The sequence below is a fragment of the Pongo pygmaeus genome, chromosome 8 (genome assembly GCF_028885625.2).
Source record: "Pongo pygmaeus isolate AG05252 chromosome 8, NHGRI_mPonPyg2-v2.0_pri, whole genome shotgun sequence".
NCBI lineage: Eukaryota > Metazoa > Chordata > Mammalia > Primates > Hominidae > Pongo > Pongo pygmaeus.
This window is the reverse complement of record NC_072381.2, coordinates 72985711-73004317: the sequence shown is the minus strand read 5'-3', so window position 1 is coordinate 73004317 and position 18607 is coordinate 72985711. Positions and strand designations below refer to the sequence as shown.

At 47.8% G+C, this 18607-nt stretch overlaps 1 protein-coding gene across 9 annotated transcripts in view; it reads left to right on the top strand.

Moving 5' to 3' along the window:
* The window catches only part of HK1 (hexokinase 1), a 130758-nt gene that overhangs the window by 97034 nt on the left and 15117 nt on the right, over positions 1-18607 (top strand). For all 9 annotated transcript variants that reach the window (XM_054436626.1, XM_054436627.1, XM_054436631.1 and 6 more), the window contains 8 exons: positions 202-301; positions 406-589; positions 7884-8039; positions 10814-11047; positions 14290-14594; positions 16134-16282; positions 16599-16718; positions 18126-18221. In XM_054436626.1, coding sequence (XP_054292601.1) covers positions 202-301; positions 406-589; positions 7884-8039; positions 10814-11047; positions 14290-14594; positions 16134-16282; positions 16599-16718; positions 18126-18221 — 1344 coding nt within the window. The remainder of the gene's footprint in view (positions 1-201; positions 302-405; positions 590-7883; positions 8040-10813; positions 11048-14289; positions 14595-16133; positions 16283-16598; positions 16719-18125; positions 18222-18607) is intronic.

Below are 18607 nucleotides of genomic sequence, written 5' to 3'. Positions count from 1 at the left end.
AATTAAGGGAACTGTGAGGTTTTCATAATTTAATCACCATGCTCTGATCTAGTTAATTTGAGTACCAGCTGTAATGAAACCAGCACCACTCACAAAAGCAGGGGTTCTGAAAACGGGAGCACTTCTGCCAAGTGCTGTTAAGGTGCGTGATCTCTGCTCCCATGTGTGAGTGGACAATGACATTCCGTTATCTGTCCCCAGGACTATGATGCCAACATCGTAGCTGTGGTGAATGACACAGTGGGCACCATGATGACCTGTGGCTATGACGACCAGCATTGTGAAGTCGGCCTGATCATCGGTAACGTATTCACCTTTGCCCATCCATTTGTTCGGCCCATCTTTCCAGGCGGCTCTGCACCCTCCCCGTTGTGTGGTCATAGCTTCTGATCTTGTCCTGCCCAGGCACTGGCACCAATGCTTGCTACATGGAGGAACTGAGGCACATTGATCTGGTGGAAGGAGACGAGGGGAGGATGTGTATCAACACGGAATGGGGAGCCTTTGGAGACGATGGATCATTAGAAGACATCCGGACAGAGTTTGACAGGGAGATAGACCGGGGATCCCTCAACCCTGGAAAACAGCTGTGAGTCCTTGACTTTTGCTTCTAACCACATATGTGACTTAGGGGACATTTAATGAAAGATTTGGGATGGGAGATGAAAAGAGCATAAAGCCAAGTGATCACAAACAGAAAAGCCTGTCACATTTTTTTTTTTTGAGGCGGAGTCTTGCTCTGTCACCCAGGCTGGAGTGCAGTGGCTCAATCTCAGCTCACTGCAACCTCCACCTCCTGGGTTCAAGCGATTCTCCTGCCTTAGCCTCCAAGTAGCTGGGATTACAGGTATGCATCACTATGCCCAGCTAATTTTTGTATTTTTAGTAGAGACAGAGTTTCACCATGTTGGCCAGGCTGGTCTCAAACTCCTGACTTCAAGTGATCCGCCTGCCTCAGCCTCCCAAATGCTGGGGTTACAGGTATGAGCCACCTAGTGCGGCCTAAAGCCCATCAAATTTGCATTATTTGTTGCTCCTTGTTTGGTGAGATGCACAGCTGTAGAGTCTGTAGCTGAAAAGCACCTTTAAAATAATCTTCTCTTTGTTTAATTACACTATGATTGTGTCCTTGTAAAACATCATGAAAATGAAAAGCACAGAAGCATTGATGCATCTTGGTGTGGGGCTCACAATGAACCCATCTGATGGGGAATGGGGCCAGAGTTGAGCAGGTACTGGTGGTCGGGGAAGGAGATCAAGAGGTGAATGGGAGCCCAGGAGCTCAGTAGCCCCTGAAAAAAAAAAAGTCCTCAAATTATCCCCTGCTGCACAAAAATTAATAAATATGAATGGTTCAAAAATGCTCCCCCAACAAAGCACAGAAAAGTTAGTGTAAATGTAAGGTTTAAAAAATATCTCTATGCTGTAGTCACGAGTGTTGCTGTTCATGGTAAGAGAGGCCACATGGTATGTGGGGCATCTAAGGGAGATGAATGTCCATTCATTCATCACATATTTATTGAGCACTTACTCTGTGCTGAGCTCTGTGCTAGGCTCTGAGGATCCAAAACAGCACCTTCCCTCCCAAGACTTACAATCTAGATGGAGAGGTAGGGCAGACATGCAAATATCTGTTGTGCAGAGGAGTCGGGGTAAGAAGAGTATGAGTCATATAGACGTTAGGGAGAACGGAGAAGCAACCTTTTTCAATGTCAAGCATGAATAGGCACATCAGAGTTGATAAAGAACATCAGACTTACAGGCAGGTTGTTTTTGGCTGTGGAAAGCTCCTGGCTACAGAAGTAAGAGTGATATTATTCAGGTTAGAGTGGGTATTGCTTTCTCTGAGCCACTTATTTCCTGAAGTGCCTGCTCACATTTCTCTGTGATGCTGGCATGCTGCTAGCTCTCTCTGATCTACCCAGCCTCCCAGCAGCCTTATCCCAGAGTTGGATACTGTCAACCTACAGGGAGATGTTCACTGACTCTGTAGACCTAATAGCCCTTATCCTGATGCTAGAGGGAAACAGGAGTTTACTAGCCATACTGAAATGCATCACCCAAAAGATCTCAATACTGCAGGCTGGACACTTGGCCTTTCCACCTGAATTAATGGATTTTCATCAATGGCGAGCTCCCCACCACTGGAGGCGGCAGCAGTGAATAAACTAGGTTTCTCAGTGAGGGAATTCCCAAGTTCTTACACCCAGAGTTGAACATCACCATTGCAGGCTGAGACTGTGGTACCAGCTTGGTGACAAGGGACCCCAGTTCCAAAGCTCTGACAGTCAAAGGTTTTTTTACCACACCCCACCACCACCCCGCCCAATCCATTGACCCCACTGGCATGAACTTATTACTGTGCCTATTTGTTTCACTGAATAGCCCTGAATGTGCTTGATGGCAGTGCTGCCTCAGGCACCTCTGGGGGTATTCTGTGACACATGGCATGTATACCCTATTGCATCTCTAAAGTTCTCAAATCTCCACATTCCCAAGTACATGTGACCCCAAAGGGTTTCAGATAAGAGGTTAGGTACCTGTAGTTACTATCAGTCACTTAATGAGAAGTCTCTCTTAGAAGTGCAGGTGGGGCATGCCACTTGTGGTAACTCAACAGGTAATGCCCAGGCCCTTATCCTTGGCCTTAGTTTGGGAACCCTGCATGGCTTGGGTGTAAACTTGGATCTCTCTGCTGTCCGTTGATGTTTGTCTGAATTTTTCCAAAAAGATGAACTGTATCCCAAGGCTAAACTGTAAACTGTGTTTACAGTTGGCTTGCAATAAATATTTTTGGGATGGATGGATGGATGGGTGGCTGATGATGGATGAGAGATGAGTGGGTGGCTAAATGGGGGTACAGATGAGAAAGTGAAAGGTTGGGGCAAAATCTCTTTTCTCGAATGTGTTTCTCAGTTGTATTAGTCTGTTTTCACACTGCCTATAAAGACATACCCGTAACTGGGCAATTTACAAAAGAAAGAGGTTTAATAAACTTACAGTTTCATGTAGCTGGGGAAGCCTCACAATCATAGCACAAGTCATGTCTTACATGGATGGCAGCAGGCAAAGAGAACTTGTGCAGGGAAACTCCTCTTTATAAAACCATCAGATCTCGTGAGACTTATTCACTATCACGAGAATAGCGTGGGAAAGACTTGTTTCCACGTTCAGTTATCTCCCACTGGGTCCCTCCCACTACAACATGGGAATTCAAGATGAGATTTGGGTGGGGACACAGCCAAACCATATCACTAGTTTACTGCATACTGTAGGCCAGGTCTCATTGAGAACAATTCCAAGGAAATGACAAATTCCCAAGTTGCATCACATATTCCTGGAAATAGGCTGTAGGCTAAAGAGTTTTTTTTGCCGAGCAAATTTTTGCTGTGACCCCAGGCTTCTATCTGAATCTTTGGATCTTCTCTATGTCTTTTTTCCATGGAATGCCTAGTTCTTGAAAGCCATTTTATCCTCTTTGTGGCAGGGAAAGATGTTTGCTCCATTTGACTGATGGGAAAATTATGGCCCTAGAATAGGACAGAGGTGACCCAAGACTTATTGTAGAGGTGTGGTCTGGTGTAGGTTTGGGGATTTTTGCCCTGTTTGAAGGTTTGAGGTTTTCAGAGTGAGCTTCCAGAATCTTTTCTCACTGGTAATCAGGGAGGATCTAGGGAAGTGATTTTTCATCTCTGAGTACACATTAGAGTTACATAGGGGTCTTTTAAAAAAAATACTGATGTCCAGGCATCCTCTCACTAATGATTCAGTTGGCCTGGGTTGCCCAGTCCTCTGTACTGTAAAAACTCCCTGGGCGATTCCAATTTTTAACCAGGGTTTTTTTTGTTGTTGTTGTTTTGTTTTTCGAGACAGAGTCTTGCTCTGTCACCCAGGCTGCAGTGCAATGGCGCAATCTCAGCTTACTGCAACCTTTGCCTCCCAGGTTCTAAGTGATTCTCCTGCCTCAGCCTGCCGAGTAGCTGGGATTACAGGTGTGTGCCACCACGCCCAGATGATTTTGTATGTTTAGTAGAGATGGGGTTTCACCATGTTGGCCAGGCTGGTCTCGAACTCCTGACCTCAGGTGATCCACCTGCCTCGGCCCCCCAAAGTTCTGGGATTACAGACGTGAGCCATCGCGCCCAGCCATTAACCAGGTTTTAAAACCTCAGTGTGTTAGATTTGTGCAAAGGCTCTCAGTGCCCAAGTGGGCTCTAGACTACCAACAACTACTCATTCCATTTGCTTTGATTGGAGTTAGCATTTAACTGAGTACCTACTGTATACAGTGGACAGGGAGGACATTGTCATAATAGCTATGTGGCTCCTGCCTTCATTGGTAGTTACTGCATTTGGGAGGCAGCAGAGGAACCTGCTTTGAGTATTCAGGCCCCACCTTGCCCCAGAGCCAGAAGTTCTGTTTCTAAAAGGGATCAGTCTTTTGGCTTCCTTTGTCTCGTCCTTATATTCCAGGCCTTTGATATTCTTGCCACATGCTTGTCTTATACTGTGGAGTTAGCCCCACCTTTTATTTCATTTTTAATTCTCCTTCCCTTTTGTTTCCTTGAGTTTTTTTTTTTTGAGACAGGGTATCACTCTGTTGCCCAGGCTGGAGTGCAGTGATGTGATCTCGGCTCACTGTAGCCTTAAACTACCAGGCTTAGGTGATCCTCCTGCCTCAGCCTCCTGAGTAGCTGGGACCACAGGCAGCAGTGCCAACCCTGGTTAATTTAAAAATTTTTTTGTAGATACTGGGTCTCCCTAAGTTGCCCAGCTGGTCTCGAACTCCTGGGCTCAGGTGATCCTCCTGCCTCAACCTCCTAAAGTGCTGGCATTACAGGTGTGAGCTACTGCACCTGGCCTGCTTGGGCTTCTTGCTCTTCTGCTCTTGCTCTGCGTTGTGTCTGGAATCTCTGGGATCTTGAATCCTTTTTCCCTGTGATTCCTTATCACATCCTTCAAAATGCAGAGCCCCCACCCCACACAACAACACAGCAACAGCAGTGACTGCAGCAGCAAATGCTGGTGGTTGGTGTTCAGGAGAGCTCTTTGGCCTGGATGGTGGTTGAGTAACTGTGCGCCTTCAAGTCAGCACCCAGATGCCTTTTCTTTTTGTGGTTCTGCTCCTTCATGGAATCTCTCGGCAGCTCCGGTCTTGGTTTGCTTGGCCATGGGCCTCTGTCTCTTTTCTTTCCTTGGGCTTCTAGCTGAAGCAGACCCAGGGTGCTGAGGGCTCCTCATTGTGTGCAGGTCCTTGCCCATGACTTCTCGTGGTTGATGATGCTCCCCTCCCCGACCTCAGCCCTTCCTGGGCCCACCAGCAGGCAGAAGAATGGTTGGAACACTGCCGCGCTGCCTCTCACTGCCTGTCTGTGGTCGTAGGTGTCTGACTGCTGAGACACCTGGGCATTACTTGTTCAGTTATTACAAGAAAAAGGGCCTGGGTATTACCTGTTCAGTTATCACAGGTGGCATGCCCTGAGAGGCAGATCATGACTTGCTCAATTTCATTAATTTCACTTGAGCAGATGGGAAGCACGCTGTTGGAACAGGAGCCGGTCTCCATGAGCCTTGGTTTGAACAGAGAGAAGCTCGTGAGAGGTGCTATTTGCTTGTTCTGCTGCTCTAACAGGGCCTTTAGGGACTGGGAAAGGACAGACCCTGGCCATGGGCCTCTCTCTGGAAAAGGGGGTATCACTATCCATGTGTGTAATAGGCCATGTAGAAAAGGGAGCAGATTGTTCTGGGCATCTTTAGAAGGCAGAGTGAAAAGCAGCGGGCAGAGGGTGCCAGGAGGCTGATGTTAGCCCATCCTACGGGGAACGCCCTTTCTCTTGTCACACTGCCTAACAGGGAAGGCTGCCTAGGGAGGAGAACAGGCAGAGAGGCTGGGGCAGGGGTGGTCCTAGGTGGCTGCTAGCATGATAGTGACAGCTAACATTGAGTGACACTGTCCATGAGACAGGCAGAAGTGCACAGTGGTTAGGAGTGCAACCTCTAGTGTTAGATCTAACTGGATTCAAAATGTGGATTTGCCACTTGTTAGCCCTGTCCATGGGCAGTTATATAACCTTTCTGTGCCTCTGCTTCCTCATCCGTGAAATGGGGATAATGCTAATGTCTCCCTCCTAGGGTTGTAATGAGGATGAAATAAGTTAATACAGGTAAAGGGCTGGGAAAAGTGTCAGACACATAGGAAGGGCCACAGGCACTCATTATTAGCCAGATATTGTAGCACTGTCTGACCTATACTAACCCATATCCTCCATATAACCTTACAGGAAAGCAGTCAATATCTCATTGCACAGGTAGGGAGGCCAAGGTGAGTAGCTCAGTAGTGGTTCTGCCAGGGCTCCACCAGCGCTGAGATTCCTGTTCAGGGCTACACAGAGGCTGTTCCCACAGGAGCCTGGGGCGGCACCAGACTCAGAAGGGCGCTGTCCTGCCAGGGATCCTCTGCCTGGCTGCAACCAGGCGGTCCTGTCTGGTTCTGTCAGGAGCAGGAACAATGAGGACTGTATTTTTAAGGAGGCTCTGTGCCCTGTGCTGATGGGTGAGGGCCGGGTGCTCGGGTCTCAGAAGCATCCTTGGCTTCTGGGCGGCTCTGGTTGGAACAGATTGTTTTGCTGTGTCACAGTCAGCTGTGGGTGTGCCAGCTGGGCTCCTGCAGAGGAGCGGCGGGCTGCTCTGATGTGCGCCCACCTCTTCAATCTGCCCGGCTCAGGGGTTCCTCCTGGCCCCTCGTCAGCCAGGATGTGGGGGCTGAATCTGGCTCACATATGGCATCGAGCCCTGGTTCTTGCCAGCTCCCGGCTGGGCCTTCAGCAATGCGTGTTGGCTTCTTTCTCTACACCTGGCTGCCTCTCCCCTGCAGCATTGGGCTCATTCTGTGATTGGTCGGTGTTTGACCGGGGCTGGAGCAGTGGGGTGAGCCGATTGGCTGTCAGTATGCAGAGCCCAGCCCTGGAGTTTAGGGTAACATCAGTGGGGGAGGAGTGAGTTCCTCAAAGCAAATCCTTGATCCTTTTGGCTGGAGAAGGAGAAAATCATGCCAGGGAGGTGCCTAACAAATGTCCTGACAGCGGCCCCAGGGGGAGTGGCTGCCTTTCCCTCGGAGAAGCTGTTTACCCTTTCTGAGCTGTGAAATGGGGAGAATACTTCCTGGCCACCTCCTATCCACAGGGTTTGGGGTCTCCCATAGGAGTGGAGGTGAAAGTTCTTTGAAAAGTATAGCATACAAGCCAGGTGCTGTAGCTTGCATCTGGGAGGGTCGCTTGGGCCCATGAGTTCGAAACCAGCCTAGGCAGCATAAGGAGACTCCCCCTCTACAAAAAATTTTAAGAATTAGCTGGGCATGGTTGTCTAGCTACTCAGGGGGCTGAGGAGGGAGGATGGCTTGAGCCGAGGAGGTTGAGGCTGCAGAGAGTCGAGATTGTATCACTGCACTCTAGCCTGGGCGACAGTGAGACCCTGTCTCAAAAAATAAATAAATAAGTAAATACATACATACATACATACATACATAAAGATAAAAAAAAAAGTATAGCGTACAGTTTAGGAGGAGATTATCATATTTTGCACATTTCTGTCTGGGAATGCTCCCCCTGCCTTCAGGCAGCCTTCCCTGCCTGCTCCTGCCCGTGGTGTTCTCCTAGTCACAGGCACGGGGTCTGAATGACTCCTGCCCTCTCCACAGTCGGCTTGGCTTCCGATCCCTCTCCCTCTGCTGTTCAGTCACGCAAGCGCATGGTTTCGCCTGCCAGCGAGTCTGGGGGCTGGTGAGGGGTGAGTCGGGGCTTCCCATTCCTTTTGTGTCTGTCCCAGCCCTCGTGTGTGGGGTGCAGAGGAAGGCTGACAAGTGCCGGTGTGCCTTTCTCCCACAGGTTTGAGAAGATGGTCAGTGGCATGTACTTGGGAGAGCTGGTTCGACTGATCCTAGTCAAGATGGCCAAGGAGGGCCTCTTATTTGAAGGGCGGATCACCCCGGAGCTGCTCACCAGAGGGAAGTTTAACACTAGTGATGTGTCAGCCATCGAAAAGTAGGTAACATCCCCTCAAGGCTTTCTTGGGGTGTTGGGGCAGAGAAGAGCAATTGGTCCCTTGTTACTTCTTGAGTCCAAGTTTGGTGGCTTTTCCTTCAAGAGTGTCATGGCTTTCTGGGTCCGTGTCCTCTCACTCTTAGCTGACCCATCCTGGGCTGGACTCCCTGCAGGCACTTGTGACAGTTCATTAAAGAATGACATAGTTAGCCTGAAGTGCACAGGTGATTTTCCTGTCTAGCTACGAGAGCAGCCTCCTCTCCCACCCCCATCAGCCCGTCACCCCCACCCTCCACACACACTCAGGGTAAGATTAGCGTCCAGGAAGCAGACGATTCGAGCAAGGAGCAAGGAGCTGGCAAAGCCCGGAGCCTGGGTTTTTGGAATTCCACCTTCCACTTCCAGTCTGGAGACCTCCAGACTGTGTTGAGGGCATTAAGGGCACCTTAGTAACCTCAAGATGTTAATTAGGTGCTCCCTGAAAAAAGACTTCCTTGACCAATAGGATTGGGAATATGGCACATTTATCTTCCATTTTACAATATTATGGTAAAATAAATACAGACTTACAGTAAAAAGGAATAAGAAGTATAAAGTATAAAAATACAGATTTGTAGTATTATCAACACATTAAAGAAAACCCAATTTTGCTTTGACTTGTCATTTCCCAGACTTCTTTTGTGCTTGAAACCACCCCTTCCCTGCCACACACACATTCTTTCAGGGGAAACCTGTTAACAGCCAGAAATGTGCCCTGGCGTGCAAGTTTGAGAAACACCGGTTAACAGATGAGACAGGACAGTTAGAAGGAAGGAAAGAGCCAGCCAGCAACTAACTGCAGCCCCTTGGCATCACACAAGAAACCTGGGATTCTCTGTCTCCTTATGAAGATTTGCATCAGCTCTCTTTGAGGTTAGAGAAGGCAGCTGCTGGAAGAAGAAAGGGGTTTATCTGGACCAACTCTTCTGCCAAATCCATGTGCTGGAGTTTGTTCTATGATCACTCTCCTGAGTTCCTAGCCGTCCCTTTTCATGAGTCTCCTGGTCAGTGGCTGGGAAGGAAGGGGAGCGGGAGACTCGTGGATTGTCTTGAAAGTCACTGGCCAAGTCAGGAAATGCATGCCTTCCTCTTGGCCTGTTTCTGGTATTGACTCTTTGGTTACCAAGAAACACAAACCCAGCTAGCTCAAGAAAGCATGTATATTATAATAAAGGCTATCTCAAAAAACAAAAAAACAAAAAACTATAAAAAACATCCTACAAGAGCAGATGTTAGAGGCATTCTCTAAAATCAGGAGCAAGACAGTATCACCAGTTTCTATCTGGCATCGTACTGGAGTCTTAGCCAGTGGGTTTTCATTTTTGTTTTTGTTTTTTTTTAAAGAAAAGATGAGAGATAAATTAAAGCTTTGAGAATCAAAAAAGAAGTGAAACTGTCATTATTTGCAAATGGTAAAAGTCTATATGGAATACCCCCAAAATATCTACAGACAAATGAATAGAACGACGTGAGAGGTTAAAAAGATGTCTGGACGGGCTTTCACCTTGTTGGCCAGGCTGGTCTCAAACTCCTGACCTCAGATGATCCGCCCGCCTTGGCCTCCCAAAGTGCTGGGATTACAGGCATGAGCCACTGTGCCCGGCCCCCATCCTCTTCTATCATTTTTTAAATCTCTTCTCCCATCATAAAATTAATTTCTCTCATATTTTTTGGTCAGGTAGAATTGGGAAAGTCCCACACTCTCCTATTCTCCTATTACCTTAACATCCCAAGCTTCCTTTCCTTTTTTGGTCTTTATGAATATATTTATATGGACAGAATTAAGACAAACAAAATTGATTTCCCCATTCTCTCACTTCCCCATCTTGTCTTCCTAGACCCCACAGAGTTAAAACTTGGGACTCCCCCGACCCTCCCAGAACACTTTGTATATTGTTTGTTTGAGGTTCGTGCCGCAGTAACAGACACAGTATTTAATTGCACATACAGATGTTTGCTGGGTATATTCACTGTACATTTTATTTAATTTGGTTTTTTGTTTGTTTGGGGGTTATTTGGGGGGAGGTTGGTTTTGTTTTTAAATATTAAAAAAATCTGTCAAAAAAGATGTCTGGAGATAAGATACAGAAGTCAACTGTATTTCTATCAGCAATAATAAAAATATGTACATATTTTAAAACACATTTTTAAGAATAATTTTAGATTTACAGGAAAGCTGCAAAGATAGAGTATATGTATATGTGTTTGTGTGTATGTGTGTGTATATATACATGTATGTATACATATATATTTTAAAGACACCATTTACGGTAATAACAAAACTATAAAGTACTTCGGAATGAATCCAACAAAAGATACACAAAACACGTGTACAGAAAATTACAGTTGGACTGAGAGACATCAAGGAAGGATGTGTAAGCATCCAGGGGCAACTCACAGACCCCACGAGTGGGAGGTTCTCCTGAGCCTTATGAGCCCTGGGTGGTGGCAGCCATTTCTCCACCTGTTCAGAGGCTACATAGTCTTGCCTCTTCACTTGTCTTCATGGTCCTGGCTTGGCATAGTGCAACCTGGTACAGTTTTTCCTATTACTACCTGGCATTTCTTATGGAGGAGAACCCTTCCCGGGCTCTTCTTAGGCATTTGACAGTCTTCATCCCATACCATGCACACATGGTAAGTGGGGCTGTCCCTTTCCAGCACCTTCAAGCCTCAGTGCTTTGCACTGCCTCATGTGGTCCTCAGTGCATCAGTATTGGCCTCTAACTTCACAGGAATAAGGAAGGCCTCCACAATGCCAAAGAAATCCTGACCCGCCTGGGAGTGGAGCCGTCCGATGATGACTGTGTCTCGGTCCAGCACGTTTGCACCATTGTCTCATTTCGCTCAGCCAACCTGGTGGCTGCCACGCTGGGCGCCATCTTGAACCGCCTGCGTGATAACAAGGGCACACCCAGGCTGCGGACCACGGTTGGTGTCGACGGATCTCTTTACAAGACGCACCCACAGTGAGTCTGCCCTTTGCTGTCATTGGCACTCTGTACCCATTGTGGGTAGGGTCCTTGTCCAGAGATCAGACTTTTGTACCCGGTAAACGTTTTTCGGCAGACAAGACAATGGTGGTCGGGGGCTGTGGCTTATGCCTGTAATCTTAGCACTTTGAGAGGCCGAGGCAGGAGGAAGGAGTTTGAGAACAGCCAGGGCAACATAGTAAGACCTCATCTCTATGAAAATTTGAAAATAAATAAATAGATCAATAACATGCTTAGTTCTGGGCATAAGGTCAGCGTTGCCCCCTTGGGAAGTATCGCCCTTAGTCGATTCTTGCTGGTATTGCTTCTGCACTCCGTCGTCACCTTGCCCTGTCAAAAGTCAAGATGGAGATTTCTGTAGCTGTCGGCTCCACTGGGTGGAATGTGTCTGTCTCTCGTCCGCATTTCATCAGGAGGACCTTGGGTCATAGGTGTGGTACCCACATTCATGTTTCAGAAGCTCCTGTTAAAACCCCCCAAACCCTCAGACTTTACTTTTTTAAATGGGCAGCTTGTCTGTGCTTGGCCTCTGAGAGCTGGAGCTGTAGGAGCTGTAAGTTGACCCCATTGGCAAGGAGGTGCTTTCTTCCCCACGCAGCCTTCTGGTCTGTCAGTGGCCCTAGCCAGTCCTCATGCCATCTCACCTTAGTTTTAGAAGCCACGTTGTCCTGTGAGAATGTGGCTTGTACTTTTTTAAAAAGGCTAAAGGTAAATTCTAAGTCATTATTTAATAAGTTTTAATGAAAGTCTATGACATGATTTTTTTTGCACAGGACCTCCGAATTGTTTCCCACTGCACGTATAAATATAATGTGCATGTGAAGCACCCATGTCAATACTGTACCTTCAGTTCTGGTGATGGCTCAAAGAATGTCGACTTAAATTGAAATAGTTCTGGCCTGGCATGGCAGCTCACACTTGTAATCCCAGCACTTTGGGAGGCCGAGGCAGGTGGATTGCTTGAGCCCAGGAGTTCGAGACCAGCCTGGGCAATGTGGCTCTACAAAAAATCATACAAATTATTAGCTGGGTGTGGTGGTGTGCCTATAATCCCAGTTACTTGGGAGGCTGAGGTGGGAGGATCACTTGAGCTTGGGGGTGCAGAGGGTGCAGTGACCTGAGATTGTGCCTCTACACTCCAGCCTGGGGGACAGAGCGAGCTCCTGTCTCAAAAAAAGGAGAAATAGTTTTGTGTTGCTGAGGGGATAGGGTTTGAGCCAAGGACGTAATTGTATTTTTAAAGTATTTGCAAAATTCTTGATAATGAAACTTTTATTAGCCATTTCTTTCTTTCTTTTTTCTTTGTAATTTCTTGGCTAATTTTTTGGACAAGAAAGCCTAGGGATTTGTAGCATCACATTAGAATTTTTTTAGATTGTGGTAAAATACACATAACATGAAATATATCATCTAAACCTTTTTTTTTTTTTTCTTTTGAAGGCAGGGTCTTGCCCTGTTGCCCAGGCTAGAGTGGAGTGGAGTGGTGTACTCTCAGCTCACTGCAACCTTAGCCTCCTAGGTTCAAGCAATTCTCCTGGCTTAGCCTCCCTAGTAGCTGGGATTACAGGTACATGCCACTGCACCGGGCTAATTTTTTGTATATTTTTTTTTTTTAGTAGTGATGAGGTTTCGCCATGCTGGCCAGGCTGGTCTTGAACTCCTGACCTCAAGTGATCTGCCTTCCTCAGCCTCCCAAAATGGTGGCTTAGACATGAGCCACTGTGCCTAGCCCACCTTAACCATTTAGGGTACAGTTCAGTGGTATTAAGTACATTCATACTGTTGTGCAGTCATCCCTATGAGCCAGAACTCTTTTCATCACAGTTTAAAAAATAGCTTTGATTAATTGTTTCTCATTTCAGAAGTAATATTTACTCAGTATAGAAACTTTAGCTAGTTCAAAAAGTTATGAAGAAAATAGAAATCATCCTTAATCCCACCCCTTGGAGTTGACTGCTGTTAATATTTTGGGGGAACCATTTTGCCAGCCTTCCCTACTGACAGCAGACCACAAACTCTGAGGAAGTTCTGTCTCACTCCTGTCCCAAAGCTCTCTTCTAGCCACTAAGAAACCTCCAGACTTTTATGTGGCGAGGGAAAGAGCCAAGTGAAAAAACGATTGATTATTTATTGAACTCTTCCTCAGCACCAGTTACTAATCCGAGCATTTTAATGAGCTATTAATTCCCTTCACATCACTGACACCCAGATACTGAGACCTTCATTTACTTCAGGGTCAGCTGTTCAAGGTTACCTGAGGTGGAGTGGGTGGAGCTCGCCCTTGCTTTCCCATCTGACTTTTTTTGAGACAGAGTCTCACTTTGTTGCCCAGGCTGAAGTGCAGTGGTGCGCTCTCGGCTCACTGCAACCTTTGCCTCCCGGGTTCAAGCGATTCTCTTGCCTCAGCCTCCCGAGTAGCTGGAATTACAGGCATCTGCCACCATGCCCAGCTAATTTTTGTATTTTTGGTAGAGACGAGGTTTCACCATGTTGGCCAGGCTGGTCTTGAACTCCTGACCTCGGGTGATCCACCTGCCTTGGCCTCCCAAAGTACTGGGATTACAGGCGTTAGCCACCTCACACTCGGCCCCATCTGACTTTTGAACACCGTGCTTTTGACCACGGTGCTGTATTATCTTCTTGTCACGGTGGAGGGCAAAATCTTTTTAGACCTGGAATTTTTTGTATGTGATAATCATGTAATAATGAGAGTCTTCTCTTTTTATGTGTGATTACGAACAATTTCATTTTTCCTTTTTACCTCTCTGCATTTGCTAACTTTTCTACAGTGGATGTATATGATTTGTGTAATGAAAAAAGCAGGTGCAGAAAACAGAATTAGGCTGGGCACAGTGGCCCATGCCTGTAATCCCAGCACTTGGGAAGCTGAGGCGGGTGGATAGCTTGAACCCAGAAGTTTGAGACCAGCCTGGGCAACATGGCGAAACCCTGTCTCTACTAAAAATACAAAAAAGTTACCTGGGCGTGGCCCCAGCTACTCGGGAGGCTAAGGTGGGAGGATCACCTGAACCTGGGAGGTTGAGGCAGCAGTGAGCTGTGATTGTGCCACTGCATTCCAGCCTGGGTGACAGAGCAAGACCCTGTCTTAAAAAAAAGGAAAAAAAAAGAGTTAAAGAGTGGAGAAAGAAAGGGTGGCCAGAGGTCCCCAATAAATGCTCAGTCCAGCTGTTGTGGAATGTCCCCCCTGCCCCCACAAGGTATTCCCGGCGTTTCCACAAGACTCTGAGGCGCTTGGTGCCGGACTCCGATGTGCGCTTCCTCCTCTCGGAGAGTGGCAGCGGCAAGGGGGCTGCCATGGTGACGGCGGTGGCCTACCGCTTGGCCGAGCAGCACCGGCAGATAGAGGAGACCCTGGCTCATTTCCACCTCACCAAGGACATGCTGCTGGAGGTGAAGAAGAGGATGCGGGCCGAGATGGAGCTGGGGCTGAGGAAACAGACGCACAACAATGCCGCGGTTAAGATGCTGCCCTCCTTCGTCCGGAGAACTCCCGACGGGACCGGTAAGGGCCTGCTGAGGGCTGACATGCCTGTCCTGCTCCTGCCAGGAACTGAGCCGCAGTGGGGGAGGTTGGATTCGCCAGTGGATGCCTTCACACTGGTGATGCATGATTTTGCCAGAGCTAGAAACTCCCTCACATCTCTGTTTTCCATTTTTATTAACTGATTTGTCATGTGTGTGACTCAGGGCAGTTTAATTTTCCTGGTCGGACCTCCCAGGCAAGTGCTATCTCTAAAACCACAGCCCTGCTCAGAATAGTGCTCTTAGCTGGGCAAGGTGGCACACGCCTGTCATCCAGCTACTCAAGAGGCTGAGGTGGGAGGACTGCTTGAACCCAAGAGTTCAAGACCAGTCTGGGAAACATAGCAAGACCCTGTCTCAAAAAAAATTAAATGAATAAAAAAGAAGTATTCTTAAAAGCTGGGCAAATCCCACAGCACTGATTAGGTTTTCCCAAAGCCAAGGAAAGCCAGCAGAAGGATAAACACTCAGTGTACCCTTCTTAAATCTTGATAGAGTATGCACGAGGCATTCAGGGCCTGGGGAGTTTCGCATTCAGGCAAATTGTAGAACAGAATCCAACCCTTTATGCTAACCTTGGTAGTTTTCGCTGGAGCTGATCATTATGGGGAATCTGAAGAGCTTTTCAGGTGGGTCCTTGGAGTAATGAATGTTTGTGACAGGAATGTGTCCTATGTGTAAGTTACCTAATACCACATTATAAGCCACCCTCACACTTAGTGGCTTAAAAACCACCCTTTATTATTGTTCATGCATCTGTGGGTCAGTTGGACAGTTCTGCTCATCAGGGCCAGGCTCGGCTGACCTCTGCCGGCCTCATTCCTGCATCCGCAGTCAGCTGTTGAGTCAGCTGGGACGCAGATCTCAGACGCCCTTCCCCACATGTCCAGCAGTTGGCTGTCAGCTGGGGTGCAGGGGCCCCTGGCCCTGTGTCTCATCCTTCAGTGGGCCACCTGGCTGTTCAAGTGGTGGCAGCAAGGGCTGCAAGGGAGAAGGGAAGACTTCAAAGCCTCCTGGAAGCCCAGGCTGGGGACAGGCTCAGCTTTGCCTCTGCCATACTCTGTTGGCCTGAACAATCCTAAGGCTGGGCTAGATCCCAGGGGAGGAGAAATTGACTCCATCTTTCAGTGGGAGGAACTGTAGTCATGTTGCAAAGAAGGATTTTGCACATGCAGGGAAGGGAATGATGCGGCTGTTTTTGCAAATACCCCACACCCTGACATAAATTATTATTTTTTGTAGGAGATTTTCATTGTTGCAGCCCTGGTGAAGTCTGTGTATTGTGACAGGTGGTTTACTCACATGCTGTCCTCCCAGTGTGGCTCCAAGTCTGTGGTAGTCAGAGATGTGGTGCCCACTCTTCCTCTGAGTCTGTGCTGTGTCCTAAAGGGAGGAGTTGCAGCTTCTTCTCTGTGTTTGCTATGGGGTTCTCCCCTTGAAAGTCTGGAGTCTTGGGGTTACTGGCTGCCAAGAGGCACTTAGCTGTTTTTGACATTCTTTACGTTTTTGACGGCAACAGAAAATGGTGACTTCTTGGCCCTGGATCTTGGAGGAACCAATTTCCGTGTGCTGCTGGTGAAAATCCGTAGTGGGAAAAAGAGAACGGTGGAAATGCACAACAAGATCTACGCCATTCCTATTGAAATCATGCAGGGCACTGGGGAAGAGGTGAGATTACAAAACCATAGTGCATATGCACTGCACACACGGCCAGTGGCACCAGCAGTCACGTGATGACCAAAATCCTCCACGGGATGCCCACATGGATTTGTGTCCTTGTGGCCCAGAAGCACCAGATGCTTTTTGCCGTGCCTGGCTTGTGACACTCTGGTGGCTGAGAAGATTCTGGAAAAGGAGGCTCACTCTGCATGTGTGGGGGGTGTGTTTGCATACGTGTGTGTGTGTGTATACACACTTTGGTCCACGTGCACTGATAAAATTAAAACCACAGAGAGCATGGGCGATCCTTTCTTTTCTCATGCAGCTGTTTGATCACATTGTCTCCTGCATCTCTGACTTCCTGGACTACATGGGGATCAAAGGCCCCAGGATGCCTCTGGGCTTCACGTTCTCATTTCCCTGCAAGCAGACGAGTCTGGACGCGGTGAGTCTCTGTTCTTAGGGCTCAGTGATCGGGCAGCACTGAGTCCCCTGTGGCCTGGGTGGGCTTGCCCTTGAGGCCTTCTCCAGCCTCAGTGTCATTCCTAGATGACAGTCACAGTCACAGTGGGTTGAGCCAGGCTTTATTTCACAGCCTGCAGGCCATATTGAGACTCTTCTCTCTTCTTTTCTCTTTGAAAGCGTCACCTTTTCTGGGAAAGCTTCTGGTCCTCCAGGCAAAAAAAAGAACCTCATCCTCTTCTGTGCCCCCTGTTCATTTGATTGTTGCCTTGCCTATAGCACTTCTTACACAGTTAGTTCTTAGTGTCTTTGGTTTCTGCTAGTGGTATATTCTGTGAGCAAGGACCTGTATCCCCGCACGCCCTAGCACAGTGTCCAATCACAGGAGATAATAAATATTTGTTCAATACACAGGATGAGTCAGGGTCCAGGATCAGAGCTTGAGCATCTGCTGACTACTGAGTGGCTGGGCTCAGAGCTGAAGGTTACAGCTCCTGTCCTTTGGAAGGCCACAGTCTAGTGGGGGAGCCGAGTCCCTAACACCAGCGGCTCCAGCTCCGTGAAGTCAGGGTTGGGGAGTGGATTCTGGGAGAAGGAACCAATGGTGCAGAGTCATGGAGGCAAGACCCAGCCTGTCACGCTGGAAGAGCTGTAGGTAGCTCTGGGTGTCACAGGTGGAGACGTGACCAGGCAGGAGTTCTGGAGGTGGGTCTTAGGCCAGGGTTAAAGACTTAATGAGCAGCCCTAGGAGAGCTAGGTAGGGTCACCTACCTCTGTAAACCAGTTAATCCAGTTATGTCGCTGACTTGGGACTTTTTTATTCTGAAACCCTTTTAGAGCTCAGGAGGTAGATCTGTTTGTTTGTTTTTGAAGCACTTCACTTATACCTTCACCTTGGATTCATCATAGTCAACACACACCCAGGGTACTTTCTTCCCCAGGAAGTGTTTTAACTTCAATCCAGTGAAACCTAAAATGTACTTTAGGTAGTCACAGTATTACTAAACTCTTAGGATCCTTCAGTTATCGTGTCAGTAGACTCTTCTGTATAGCTGATTATGCCAGTGGCAGCACCAGGCTAGGAATCGGGTGATCTGGGCTCTTGTCCAGTATTGAGTGCCGTCTTTGCCGTCTGCTGAGTGAACTTAGACATCGCTATTTATCTAATGCCTCATTTGCTCCATCTGTGAAGTGGGATTATTTCAGACCCCTATGAGGATGGTGAGGAGGGTCTATTCATATTTTATTGGTTTGTCCTCAGATGTCTGAACTCTGTCTCCAATGTTGTAAGCCCTCAGCAGTTGTTGACTCAGGAGGGAGGGTTGGAATTTTGTATTCTCCCCTTTCGGGTTAATTACACAGGACTCTCCTGGTGCTTTTTATGTTGTAGGGAATCTTGATCACGTGGACAAAGGGTTTTAAGGCAACAGACTGCGTGGGCAATGATGTAGCCACCTTACTAAGGGATGCGATAAAAAGGAGAGAGGTAACTATTAAAAGAATGTTTTTTAAAATCTTCACTGTTTTAGGGGTTTCTAAAAAGTGTATTTGCCTGTTGTAAAGAATTCAGGCCAGGCGTGGTGGCTCACGCCTGTAATCCCAGCACTTTGGGAGGCTGAGGCGGGTGGGTCATGAGGTCAGGAGTTCGAGACCAGCTTGGCCAATATGATGAAACCCTGTCTCTACTAAAGTTACACAAATTAGCCAGCCGTGGTGGTGCGCACCTGTAGTCCCAGCTACTTGGGAGGCTGAGGCAGAAGAATCGCTTCAACCCAGGAGGAGGTTGCAGTGAGCTGAGATCGCACCACTGCACTCCAGCCTGGGCGACAGAGCAAGACTCCATCTCAAAAAAAAAAGGAATTCAAACAATAC